This window comes from Lepidochelys kempii, chromosome 5 (genome assembly GCF_965140285.1).
Source record: "Lepidochelys kempii isolate rLepKem1 chromosome 5, rLepKem1.hap1, whole genome shotgun sequence".
NCBI classification, from domain to species: domain Eukaryota; kingdom Metazoa; phylum Chordata; order Testudines; family Cheloniidae; genus Lepidochelys; species Lepidochelys kempii.
In genome coordinates, this window is record NC_136384.1 from 121,994,776 (window position 1) to 122,008,391 (window position 13,616).

The 13,616-nt window shown below is 42.5% G+C and overlaps 1 protein-coding gene across 6 annotated transcripts in view; it reads right to left on the reverse strand.

Annotated features, from left to right (window-relative positions):
* LOC140911807 (PALM2-AKAP2 fusion protein) overlaps positions 1–13,616 on the reverse strand; it is a 188,144-nt gene that overhangs the window by 30,191 nt on the left and 144,337 nt on the right. For all 6 annotated transcript variants that reach the window (XM_073345686.2, XM_073345689.2, XM_073345690.2 and 3 more), the window contains one exon: positions 1,401–3,771. In XM_073345686.2, the coding sequence (XP_073201787.2) occupies positions 1,401–3,771 (2,371 nt within the window). Of the gene's footprint in view, positions 1–1,400; positions 3,772–13,616 lie in introns of those variants that run through there.

A 13,616-nucleotide genomic window follows, 5' to 3' on the forward strand; every position in this document is an offset into this window, starting at 1 on the left:
TTTTTGGGATAATAATAGCACTTCAAAGAAGTTACCAACATCTGGCACATTTTTTCTGCAAGAAACACAGACCAAAGCCACACTCTTTACATAAAGGAAACAAAAATAATTGTTAGCTATTTATGTTATGGATATGGTTCACATCTGGATTCGCTACAGGAGTGCAATCTAAACCCAACTCCTGTTGAAGTCCACCATTGACTTCCAGGGGAACAGGGACCCTGGTAATGGGCTCCTCAAATGAGAATCCCCCCATACTGGGAATTGGCCCTCCAAACTCTTTTCAAGTTTCTTGCTTCTGATTCCATCAGTGGAAAGGAAAACAGAATCTGGATCAACATTTACATCTTCCTGTAACTTTAATGAAACATTTCTCCCTTAGGATCTCTGTTAACGAGACAGTTAGAATACAGAGGTCTATAGCCATAAAGACAACCTGCAAAGAAAAAAAACTGAGCTTGTGTCATTTCTTTCTTTTTTTATGCTGTATAAAGAAGGCCTTTGAGTTTGTTTTTGTTCTGGAGAAGTGGGGGCAGGGAGGGAGATTTTCTATTGCTTTTAACCATTAAAAACAGGAACACTAGTGCAATTACCACAACAAGAAACAAGAGAGCGAAAGGCGAGTCACTGAGACAGGAAGGTATTTTTAGTCATTCTATTAAGAACTTTGTTTACTTTTAATACTCAAGTCCAACACCCAAGGTCTTACACACCTTGTCAGTTAAGGTGAAGGAGCTCATAATATATATCTATCAAGACCCCTCCCCCATGTGAAGCTCTCCAGCAAAACCAGATTTGATAGATCTTCTATTTCCATGGTAAAATGCAAGCAGAAAAAAACCTGGAGGTTAGGTGGCAGGGGGAAGACTCAAGAAACCTTTCAGGTCCTTAAATATTATAAAAACCAAAAAATGGACACAAGTGGAACTAAAAAAATCCTTTGCAGGTTGCCTTTCAAATAGGCATACGGTTGCAAAAAGTACTGTTATTTTCTTCTGTTTCATCTGACTGTCCTAAATTATAGTGCAAGATGCAAGCACCGGGACCACAAATGTTGTACTAGAAAGTGGCAAGGAATTAATCTATCTTCAGAGTTTTCTACAGACTCATCCTGGTTGTATCTAAGCCCCGTCACTGCAATGCTTGGGGGAAAGAGTCTATTTCCACTTGCTGCATGCACACATTACTCCCATTAAGTGTACTGGGATAATATGCCTGCTTTGGATGAATATACACTCTGCTGTCTCTGGATATTGCAGTTTCCATTCATGCAAAGTCATGCAGTAAACCCAAGCGAGATCTGAAGATGGCAGCCAGAAAACCACATAGAAATAAAACTAACCTGACCCTCCCTACACCACATCTCTTATTATGCCAGATATTTAACTTCAGGCTCTTACCTGGAGCAGTTTTGTAAGCCACCGTTCTGGTGGGCGGTGGAGGTGCGCTCTTTGCGATGGGACTCTGTGCCGTCTGTAGACCTTGCCTCTGTCTCTTCAATTCCTCCTCTCGCTCCTGGGCTGCTCTGATCTCTTCTTCTATCATGGACAAAGTCCGCTGTTTTCTTGACCTTAGCTTAAAAGGACCCGTGGTCACCTCGGGCTCTTGTGTAGCCAGGATGGAAGCAGTGCTTCTAAGCTCGGCTGCCTCAGAGTACTTGCTAAAATAGCTGACCTCCTGCCTGTTTTCCTCCACGATGAATGGCTGGCTGGTGGGGGATACAGAAGATTGCTGTGAAGTCTTCCCTTCCCTGAGTCCTGAGTCTTCATTTCTTGAAGTCTTTGGTATTGTATCCTTTTTTTCTTGAACAGGAGAAGACACCTGAGGTGGCTCAAACGTTGTGCTCTGCTCCTTCTCACAACATGGCGCTGTGCTGACTTCTTCCTGGTCTTTGACAGAGTTCTTCTGCTCCGCTTTGTCTGTTGCTGGTTTAGAGCCTGTTTTGTCAGCTTGCTCAGCTATGGCTTGTTGAATTGCATTTTGAACTAGTAGGCCAGCGTGGTAGTCCAGCTGGTCATCAACCAGCATGGAGTCTAGCAATGTGGAGGAAGGGGAATAAAAGCCATGGTCACTAAATGACTTGGAAACACCTACCCGGCACTCTGAGGGGGTGTCCGTTTGGGGGGTCTGGGGTAGAGAGAAATCGGCAAGTGAATTTTCTTGGAGGGGATTCATAGTCTCATTAGAAGCACCACTGTCACTGATATTATCCATGCTGAAATCATTGGACAGTGTTTCCAAGACTGTGGTATCCTGAGATCTCACCGACAATTCATCCAAACCAGAGTCCAGCTCCTCTGGAGGAGAAGACACATTGACCGACCTCGAAAACTGATCTAAAATGCCAGGGTCATCGTCCTTCACCACCATGAAGACTGCTCTCGCACTCATGAATTCACTGTCATCTGCCCACAATTTTGTGGTCTGTCCAGTCTTTGAGGTATCACTGTAAGACAATTCTCTTACTGGGTCAGTTGGACTACTTTGAATATTTCTAGGATGACCCTCTGAGACACAGGAGACCTTCTGAGCTTTTACAATGGTTATATCATTATTCTCAAGCGGTACAGAAGCAGGTCTTGTCATGGAAACTGCTGGTCTATCTACTTGCGATGGGCCAATGGGTTTGTAGAAGGGCTTGATAGAGAACATTCTGGGTGCCCCTGATCTCTTTGGTGCAATCTGGCTGTTAGCCTGACCTGAATTTTCCATTAACTGAAACTGTTTCCTGGCCGCTGAAAAATCTATCTGTTCTGTGACAATATCTTCTTTTTTAACACAGCCTGGCTCAGGAGGTACAAAGGAATAGGCCACCTGTTTTGGTGACGTTGGTGTTGTGCTTTGTTGCTGCTGCCTCTCCTTGCGTTCCTTGTACTTCTTGTGGGACTCTAGATGTTCTTCATCTAACTGCTCCTCCAGTGTCTTTTCTTGGGGTGGGTTCCACCATTTGGCTGCGATGCCAGGATTTTTCTTTACCGCTTGGCTTTTAATAAGCTCCCTTCTTTCCTTTTCAAGTTCGATAATTTCCTCTGATGGCCTCACTTTCCGGACGCTGTACTTCTCCTTCTCGTTATCATCATCAAAGAGCTTGGATGGCTTCTTTTCTTCCTGGAAGGCTCGCAGTTCAAACTTAGCCTCTTTCTTAATAGTAGTTAAGGTTAGTTCTCCATCCTTGGAGGATCTTCTGGAACTTGTTGAGGAACTTGGACTCGCCGGCATTTTTAGATTGCCACAAAGCTCCTCTTTCTGTCCATCTGAAGAATGGCCATTAGGTTTCAGCTTCTCAGCCATTACATTGGTTTCATTCGGTTCAGTGACTGGGGATGCTTGCCTGCCAGCTATTATGATGTCCTTTTCATTGGGTACTGACTCACTGTTAACATGAACAGATGGACCAGAGGCATCCACAATGATTGCACTTGGCTCAGGGGAGCATGTCCCATTGAAGGGGTTATCTGCAGCAGAATCACAGCAGTTGGCCTCCAGCACTTCATCTAGATATCTGATCTCTTTAGCAACTTCACTGTCCAGGGATTCATGCCTGTCCTCAAGGCCATTGTGACTGGCAACAGGCGAAAAGAAGTGGGTTGGATTGTCTGCAGGTTGTGTTGAAGCCACCACAGTGATGTTTTTATGTTCCGAGACTGGGACTTCAATTTCCATTTTCTCTTCCTTTGCAGCAAGTACGCTAACAGGCTCCGGGAACTTGGCACAATTTCGGTCTTTGTCTTTTCTCAACCTGATGTCATCCTCAGGGATTCTGGACGATTTCTAAAAGGAAAGAGAACAAAACCATGGTAAAGTCCTATGAAGAGAGATTTTCTTTTATGCAGAAAGCCAAGAGCAAAAATAGTAAACACCATCTGGAAAGCAAATCCTAGTGTTTCCTAAAGTTAAGATTAAAGCAGCCATATGCAGTGAGGGAAGGAAAGACAAATCAATAATGCTTTTATACTAAAGAATATACATCTTATAATAACTTGAAAGAGATATTGCAGCAACAGCAAAACCGTCCTTTAAATATCTCCCATCTGGATACCATACACCCTTTCTGATCATTTTATACAAGCGCTCAAGATTTTTGCTGAAATTTTAGCTTTGGGCTTCCACGTCACCAAAGGCGTGACAGATTTTTTTAATGCCAGCACTACCACTTAGCACTTAGTACTTTTCAGCTCATCCCTTGAAAGAGCTTTATAAGAATAAATTACCCCTGTGCAGTCGATTCCAGTTCCTAATTTACAGATACATACGTTAAAGCACAGAAAGGTCAGATGACTTGCCCAAGAGTCACAGAGTGAGTAAGTAGCATAGCTGACTTTAGAACTCAGAGCCTCTGATTCCCAGTCCCCCAAACCATGTCCACTGGGTCAATTCTTGCCTGATACAATGCCACTGACTGCAACGAATGATTTTAAACAACATAATAAATACCGTTCCTATTCTGGAATGGGCCAGAGTCTGAATCTCTTCTTCAGGCAAGGATTCAACCTGAATTTCATGGGACTACGCACAGGAGTAAAGTTTTCAGGAACAGGCTTTGCTCATCTTTTAATTTTAGCAAATCAAGGGAGAATACATGAATTCCTAGATTTATTAAAACCCAGCAAAAAACAGTCGGTGTTATCAAAAGCAGGGTATTTTTGAAATCTTTTTTTTTTTTTTTTTTTTTTTTTTTAAAGTACAGGAATTTGGCAAATCATCATTGCAATCTGAAAACAGACACAATCCTAAAGCGGCATTTCTGTTCACTCTGTCTAGAATATTACATACAGAAAAGTGACCTATTAGTCCCTTTGAGGAATCTGGCCTTTCCCCCCACTTGTGCTTTTGCAGAGTGGCTGCTGAGGCAATGGTTTCAAAAATCACTAATAAAACTGGTTTCAGAGGAACAGCCGTGTTAGTCTGTATTCGCAAAAAGAAAAGGAGTACTTGTGGCACCTTAGAGACTAACCAATTTATTTGAGCATGAGCTTTCGTGAGCTACAGCTCACTTCATAAAACTGTAGACCACAGTGCAGATCCACAATGTTCCCTATTGTCAGCTCGCGAATCTCACTGCTACTGCTGTCATTTGTCATGTCTGCTATTGAGAAATACCCCAGCAGGAAGCTCTCAGCTAGAAACTCAAATACTGGTTTGCTTGGGGGCCCAAATAACTGCAACACATATAGGCTGGAGTGGGAGCTGCAGACAGCTGGCACTTTGCAGGACTGTGTCCTAAAATAATAGCTCTGTTTTTCAAGAACCTTTGAAGAGGTTTTGTTCACAACAGAAGGCAACAAATATATGAGCCAACAGCTGAAAGTCATGTAAATTTTAAAGTAACTGTCGAGTTTGGCTATCAGATATTTTCTGCTTTTTAACTGTATTTAAGTAGGAAGGAATTTTTTAAAAAGATCTTTTGTTTGTTTATTTGTTGTGCACAACCAAGTTGTACTGGTCTTACTTTCATTAGGTCTCAGTTCACTTTCTGAACCAATATACTAACCTAACAAAGATTTTAAACTGAAGTGTCTAAAATTCCTTTTTAAAAACAATTTTATTTTGTACATGTTACAAATCTAAACTTGCGTCTATTGCTTTTGATCAGTGTGATATAGTACTGGTATCATAAATAGGGGTCTACTTAAATTGCAGAGAAATCACCTTTTCCGTAGGTTGGTCACGGCATAAATAGCAAATTTGGTGGATGTGTTCATACAGGATATTCCAGGCCACCCGTACTTCTGTCCTGCTGCTGGCAGCAATGCTGCCTTCAGAGCTGGGCGCCCAGCCAGCAGCCGCCACTTTCCAGCTGCCCAGCTCTAAAGGCAACACAGAAGTAAGGGTGGCAATACCGCGACCCCCCTAAAACAATAACCAGATTTCACGGGGGGAGGGGAGAACACACACCAGATTTCATGGTCCATGATGTGTTTTTCATGGCCGTGAATTGCTAGGGCCCGAATCATAAATGCTGATTTGCCTCAGATACAAAACGACATTAAAGAGGAGCAAATCCGGAAGCCCTGATGCAGGCAAAACTCTCAGATTTATACCAGGGGCGAGTAGGTTTGGTTGGAGCAGGATGCAGAATCCTCTGTTGGGGAATTCCTTCACCACAGGAAAATCCTCAGCTCCTGCCTTATAGCTGTTTTAAATCCCCTTTGCATCACTGCAGCAGCGCAAAGGAGACTTACAAGGGGATGAAGATCTGGACCTGACTCTTACCACAAAGAATATAGGCAGCAGCACCAGTCTCTGGAACCCAATAAAGATGATTTCAAACTAACCATCTACCACACTTAACTATCAATGAACTATGGGAAAGTCTGGATCCAGAACCAAATTTTGTGGCCCTGGCCTATCTCTACTCAGGAACCAGTAGGGGACCCTTTTTCTAAAAGAAGTCCAATTTCTCTACTCCTTGTATCAGCACATATGGCACAGAACATTTCTACAACCAACAGGACTGACAGCTTTTCCAAAGCTATAACTCTAGCAATGACATTTGTATTAACTCATAACTTTTGTTTCGTCTTGTGTAACTATTACAGGTAAATTAACTTCCTAGTAGGGCTGTCAAGCAATTGAAAAAAGGAATTGTGATTAATCATGCTGTTAAACAATAACAGACTACAATTTATTTAAATATTTGTGGACGTTTTCCACATTTCCAAATATACTGATTTAAATTACAACACAGAATACAAAGTGTACAGTGCGCACTTTATATTTATATTTTATTACAAATATTTACACTGTAAAAAACAAAAATACTATTTTTCAATTCACCTAATACAAATAATATAGTGCAATCTCTTTATCATGAAAGTTGAACTTAGAAATGTAGAATTATGTTCAAAAAAATAAATGCACTCAAAAATAAAACATTGTAAAACTTTAGAGCCTACAAGTCCACTCAGTCCTACTTCTTGTTCAATTAATCAAGTTTGTTCACATTTGCTGGAGATAATGCTGCCTGCTTCTAGTTTACAATGTCACCTAAAAGTGATAACAGGTGTTTGCATGCCACTGTTGTAGCCACTGTCTCAAGATATTTATGTGCCAGATGTGCTAAAGATTCATATGCCTTTCATGCTTCAACAACCCTTCCAGAGGACATGCGCCCATGCTTGATAACAATCCAAAGCAGTGCGGACGGACGCATGTTCATTTTCATCATCTGAGTCAGATGCCACCAGCAGAAGGTTGATTGTCTCTTTTGGTGGTTTGGGTTCTGTAGTTTCCGCATCGGAGTGTTGCTCTTTGAAGACTTCTGAAAACATGCTCCACGCCTCATCCCTCTCAGATTTTGGTTAAGCCCCTTCGCATCTCTTAACCGTACCTCTCTGAGCCTTAGCACGCCTGTCTCTCACTGTGGGTCCCCTCAGGGAGTCCACTTGCTCTGGACCCCCGGGGCCTCAACTCCCAGAGGGAATAATGCAACCCTGTTGTCTAGATTGGAGCGACTCTCAGCCGAGACACTGCAGCCATCTTTAGAAATCTCACATTGGTAGCTTTTTTGCGTTTTGTCAAATCTGCAGTGAAAGTGTTCTTAAAACGAACACCTATGTGCTGGGTCATCATCTGAGACTGCTATAACATGAAATATACGGCAGAATGTTGGTAAAACACAGCTGGAGACATACAGTTCTCCCGCAAGGAGCTCAGTCACAAATTTAATTAACGCTTTTTTTTTTTAACGAGTGTCATCAGCATAGAAGCACGTCCTCTGGAATGGTGGCCGAAGTGTGAAGGGGCATACGAACGTTTAGCATGTCTGGCACGTAAATACCTTGCAGTGATGCCTGTTCTCACTTTCAGGTGACATTGTAAATAAGAAGCAGGAAGCATTATGTCCCGTAAATGCAAACAAACTTGTTTGTCTTAGCTATTGGATGTACAGGAAGGAGGACTGAGAGGACTTGTAGACTCTAAAGTTTTACTTTTTTTTTTTTTGAGTGCAGTTATGTAACAAAAAAAAAATCTACATTTGTAAGTTGCACTTTCATGATAAAAAGATTGCACTACAGTACTTGTAGGAGGGTAACTGAAAAATGCTATTTCTTTGTTTATAATTTTTACGGTGCAAATATTTGTAATAAAAATAATAATACAAAGTGAGCACTGTACACTTTGTATTCTGTGTTGTAACTGAAATCAATATATTTGAAAACGTAAAAAAAATCCAAAAAAAATATAATACGTTTCAATAGGCATTCTATTGCTTAAAAGTGCGATTAATCGCAATTAATTTCTTTTAATCACAATTAATCCTTTTGAGTAAATCATGTGAGTTAACTGCGATTAATCGACAGCCCTACTTCCTAGTAACATGAAGGGACATTGGTCACTGCCAAAGACATGCAGAACTATCAGCGATATGAAACAGACAAGGTAATACATGGCTCAAGGCTCTGACTCCATTCTTTTATTAGGGTAAATCTTGCTCTGGTTGACACATGGATGCAAAGGCAGAGACATTGCTTGCTGGTGAATCCTGTGCAAAAGGAACTCTATAGGGACCAGAGCAGGATTCCTTGCAGTGACTGGAGAGATGCAGTGTGGGGCATATTTTGCTGCCCCTCTGAGCAGAAAGTATTCCCACTATATGCTTCCTTCCGACTACAGCATATATGCTAGCTGGCTTTCGGTTTCTACACACTCAACCACCAGTAGACAATGCCTCACCTGAAGACAGGATGTTGTAATGAATCAGCATGCTGCACATAACAGATCCAATCACGAGATAAATCACACACTCCTGCAGAGCTGAGACAAGGGCCAATTTACACGATTCCTTTCAATAATACCTCAGTGAAAGGATCATTCAGATGAGCGCGTTATATTGTCCATAAAAGATTTACACTGAAGCAGGTCTATTTCCTTCAAGGTACAGTATCAGTTGGTGTTCAAATTGTATATATTGTTTCATATTCTATTTTTGTTTGCAAATTATTTTTAGCGCATGAAACAAAAGGTCAAGAACGATTTTATTGCTCACTTACATAACCTTAATTAGTAAAAACTCATCCTCTAATCACAGCCGCAACCCACAATGCATAATTAGGTAGTTATATGTATATGCAGTAATTAGGCCATGCAATTATGGCAGTACATAATGACCTAAGTACAAGAGACTGTATAATTAGTACCATGAATGTAATTATGTAATAATGCATCTATTTACACAGTAAAACAAATAAGAGGCTATTCAGGAAAAGTAATAATTACAAGTCTCTGTCATGGATTAGTAGTGATTGAGGGAGAAGTGGGAAGAAATGGCTGATTTTCAGCATGGGAGAGAAGCCAGTCCAAAAAAAAAAAAAAAGGTGGTGGTGGGGAATTCTGATGCTTTTTTCTGCGGTGTTTTCTCCACAGAATGTGGACAAATTTCAACCAAATCTAGTTAACAGTGTGGTGTCCTGGAGATCAGTGTTAGAACCAGTAGTCAATATATTTATTAATTATCTTGAGGACATAGTGAACAGTGGCTGGCAAAATTTGCTGCTGACACCTGAGAATATTAAGGGGAGTCCTCAATGATCCAGTAAAACAGTTTGGGGATGAACATTTAGCTGGTTAGAGGCCGGTATGGAAGAAGGGGAATGGAGAGAGAGCGTCACAGACAACGTCATACTAAGCCACCCAGGACTGTTGCCATCTGGCAGAAAGAAGGAGGGGTGCTGGGATTTCCACCACAGTAATGTCCTGACCCTGCCTGGAAGTCCAGACTTTTCCATCACGTGTGGAAAATGTGTAGCTCCATCACCTTCTTGCTGCTGGAAGGGAGAAAGAGCTTTCTCTTTTTCTACTTTCTTCAGAGCCCCTGGCTTCTATGAGTAGGGACAGTCTGTAAGTGGAGAGAGCTTGTGTTTGAACCTAACTACAGACAATGCTGTAGCGTTAAAGGTCTCCACACACTATTAACACACACTTACACTTCTCAGGAGACATGATGATATTTACCGGCCCTGTGCACATGCCTCCTTGTTTTCTCCTTTTAAGGCAGATGTATGGGGGGGGGGGGGGGGTAACCAGTGTCATTCCTACAGCACTGCAGAACTTTGGTAAAGTGCAATTAGCAGCTTCTTAGGAAATCATTAGCATGTTTCCTCCTTTGTTGAATTCCTCATCTACAAAGTGTAAGTGTTTGAGAGCCGTTCATTTAGGAAAAAAATGTGGGAGTAGAGCTAGAGAGACCCATTGAATACATTGCCAGCTCTCTCTCTTTTGTTTGACTCAACAGAAAATGTGTAAGCAGATGGAGTGGGAGGCAATCCTTCCAACCCACAGAAACATTGCCCTTAAACAATGACATTTAAGGAAAATTAATTAGCACCATAATTGGCCATGAACTACATCACTATTGTTAATATATCTACCAGCTTGAAAGAGCTGAAACAACACAGTTTCACCATTGAGCATCTCTCTCGTGGCTGCTTCCTGGCCATATGTCAGGGCCTGTTCTCTAGTGTCACCCTCCTTGACCTCTTGGCAACTTTAGACACTGTCAAACACTCCTTATTTCTTGAAATTTTGTCCTTTATTGGCTTTTGTGGCTCTGTCTTCTCCATTTTCTTCCTGCCTCTCTGGTCTCTCTGTCAGTGTCTCCTTTGGTGGGTCATCCTCCTCCCCTCATCTACCTTCTCTGGGTGTCTCTTAAGGCTCTATCCTGGGCCTCCATCTCTTCTCCCTCTGTACAGTCACCCTCAGTACTCTTATCCGTAGGTATGGCTTTAACTGCCATTTTTATACGGATGACTCTCAAATCTACCGCTCTGCTGATCTCCCTTCACCTAATCTAGTTTCTTGTCCTGTCTTTGTAATACCTCTTTGTGCATGTCCAACCATCATCATAAACTCAACAACGCCAAATTTGAGCTCTTGATCTCCCAAACCCTTCCCTCTCCCACCTTCCTCTATTGCCATGGATATGCCATCATCCCAGTCAGTCAGACCTGTAACCCGGGCAACATTTTCCATTCCAGGACTGTCTCTGTGCCCACACATTAAGGCCATTTCTAAATCTTATGACTTTCTTATATGACATCTCCAAAATTTGGCCTTTCCTCTCTGTCCACACAACCACAACTTTCAGCCACATCCTCGCCATTTCACATCTGGCTTTTCCTCCTCCTCCTTGCTGGCTTTGACTACTGCAAAGTTGCTTCAGTCAAGTCTGTTCAAAATGCTGCTGCTACTAAAGTCACCTGCTTGGCTCATTGCTCTGACCACATCAGCCTCATCTTTGAATCCCTCCACTGGATTCCCCCCTTTACTTCCACATAAAATACAAGCTTCTCACCTTTTCCATTCCAGGCTCTTTGGAACTTAGCTCCATCCTGCCCTGCTGATCTACTAACCTATTGCAATGTTGACCCTGCCTTCCCTCAGTCAACCTGCCCAGCCTTTACTGTCCACCAGTTAGTGTCTGCCTTAAACACTCCCAGGCTCTCTCCCATGCAGAGTCAAACAGAACTCGTCTCTCCCAAGTGCCAGTCAAGTGCCTTTACCACGCTCTACCTTATGCCATAGGTATAGGCATGACTTAAAGCAGTTGCCTAGGCTTCCAGAGCTTCAGAGTGGTCAGTTTGGATGAGCTATTACCAGCAGGAGAGTGAGTTTGTGTGTGTACGGAGGTGGGGGGATGAGAAAACCTGGATTTGTGCTGGAAATGGCCCACCTTGATTATCATGCACATTGTAGGGAGAGTGGTCACTTTGGATAAGCTATTACCAGCGGGAGAGTGAGTGTGTGTGTGTTTTTTGGGGGGTGTGTGTGAGAAAACCTGGATTTGTGCTGGAAATGGCCCACCTTGATTTTCATACACATTGTAAGGAGAGTGGTCACTTTGGATAAGCTATTACCAGCAGGAGAGTGAGTTTGTGTGTGTGGTTTTTGGAGGGGGGTTGGGGGGATGAGAAAACCTGGATTTGTGCTGGAAATGGCCCACCTTGATTATCATACACATTGTAAAGAGAGTGGTCACATTGGATGGGCTACTACCAGCAGGAGAGTGAGTTTGTGTGTGGGGAGGCGGAGGGTGAGAAAACCTGGATTTGTGCTGGAAATGGCCCAACTTGATTATCATACACATTGTAAGGAGAGTGATCACTTTAGATAAGCTATTACCAGCAGGAGAGTGGGGTGGGAGGAGGTATTGTTTCATGGTCTCTGTGTATATAATGTCTTCTGCAGTTTCCACAGTATGCATCCGATGAAGTGAGCTGTAGCTCATGAAAGCTCATGCTCAAATAAATTGGTTAGTCTCTAAGGTGCCACAAGTACTCCTTTTCTTTTTGCGAATACAGACTAACATGGCTGTTACTCTGAAACCAGGGATAGTACTGTAAACACAAGGAACATTCACCACCAGGTCAGTCTCAAACTTCTAACTGGCCGTGGAGTGTCATTTCTTCCACCCAAATCCCTCTTCGAAAAGTCTGTTTGTGTTTCGACTCAGCTGTGTGTAGTGGGCACCTCTAGATCTCAATGTGTCTCAGACAGTGTAAAAAAATCTGGGGCTATGTGGGAAACACTGGTGTTGGCTACAATGAGATGTGCAGAAATAGGGCCCTTAAGAGGAAGAGAAGATAACAGAGGCGGCTGGGTGGCTTTCTGGGCTGGAGAGGTTGAGAAGGAAGCATTGCAGGGAGAAACCAAGCACTATTTTTGCTTGGGGTTGGCTCTGGGTGGGTTAACTTTCGTAGGATTTGCAGAAGGGTATTTTCATTCAAATTTCCCCCTCTCAAAGAGGGTAGCTGCCTTGTGCATCACTGATGGGAGGAAGTTCCGAGTGCATTCTAGAACATTATTAAAGCTTAGGATTTTCAAATATTTGGCATCCCTAAAGAGCAGATATAGCAGTTGCTAAACTACTTAGCCTTGCTTATTCCTTCCCCACAGTTACATTAAATGCTTCTCTGAGCTGGTCTTCTTCATAGGAACAGATTACTATATTGCACTGATGTGGCACTTCCCTGGGTGCCACCCTCCCAGCCCTGCCTATTTCTGGAGCTCCTTGCCACACTCCCTTCCTGACACAAGGAGTTCTGTGTCCCCCCAGTTTCTCCCTTCAGGTTTTCCAATTTTCACCAAAATCACTGATTCTTCCTATTGATGCCTAGAACATGTTGTTAAATTTTGGAACTGATTGGATGCGGCATTGAAAATTTACTGTATTGCAGCCAAACATCCATCCATACGCCATCAACTTGACCATAGCACTGTGCTTCGTTCAGCCAATTAAAATACTCAATATCAAAATAGATACTTTAAATGCCAACTAGAAAGCTTAAGCTTTGTGCGTGGAAAACGTATCGCAAAGTCAAAGGGAATTTGGGTCACATAAGAAATGTAGGATCTGGTACCTGTCCACTTAGAGGAATATAGGTGGAATATAGGAAACTTGCCTCATTAGGTGAAACTCCTGTGATAAATGTGTTGCTGAATGTCTGCAGGAAGCGTTACCATGATCCAGCGGGTAAGGCACTCGACTGGGACTTAGACCTGGGTGTTATTCCTAGCTCATCCGTTCACCTGCTGTGTGACCTTGGACATGTCACTTCACCTCTCTGTGCTTGTTTCCCTTCTTACTCCTTGTCTTGTCTATTTCGATTATCAGATCT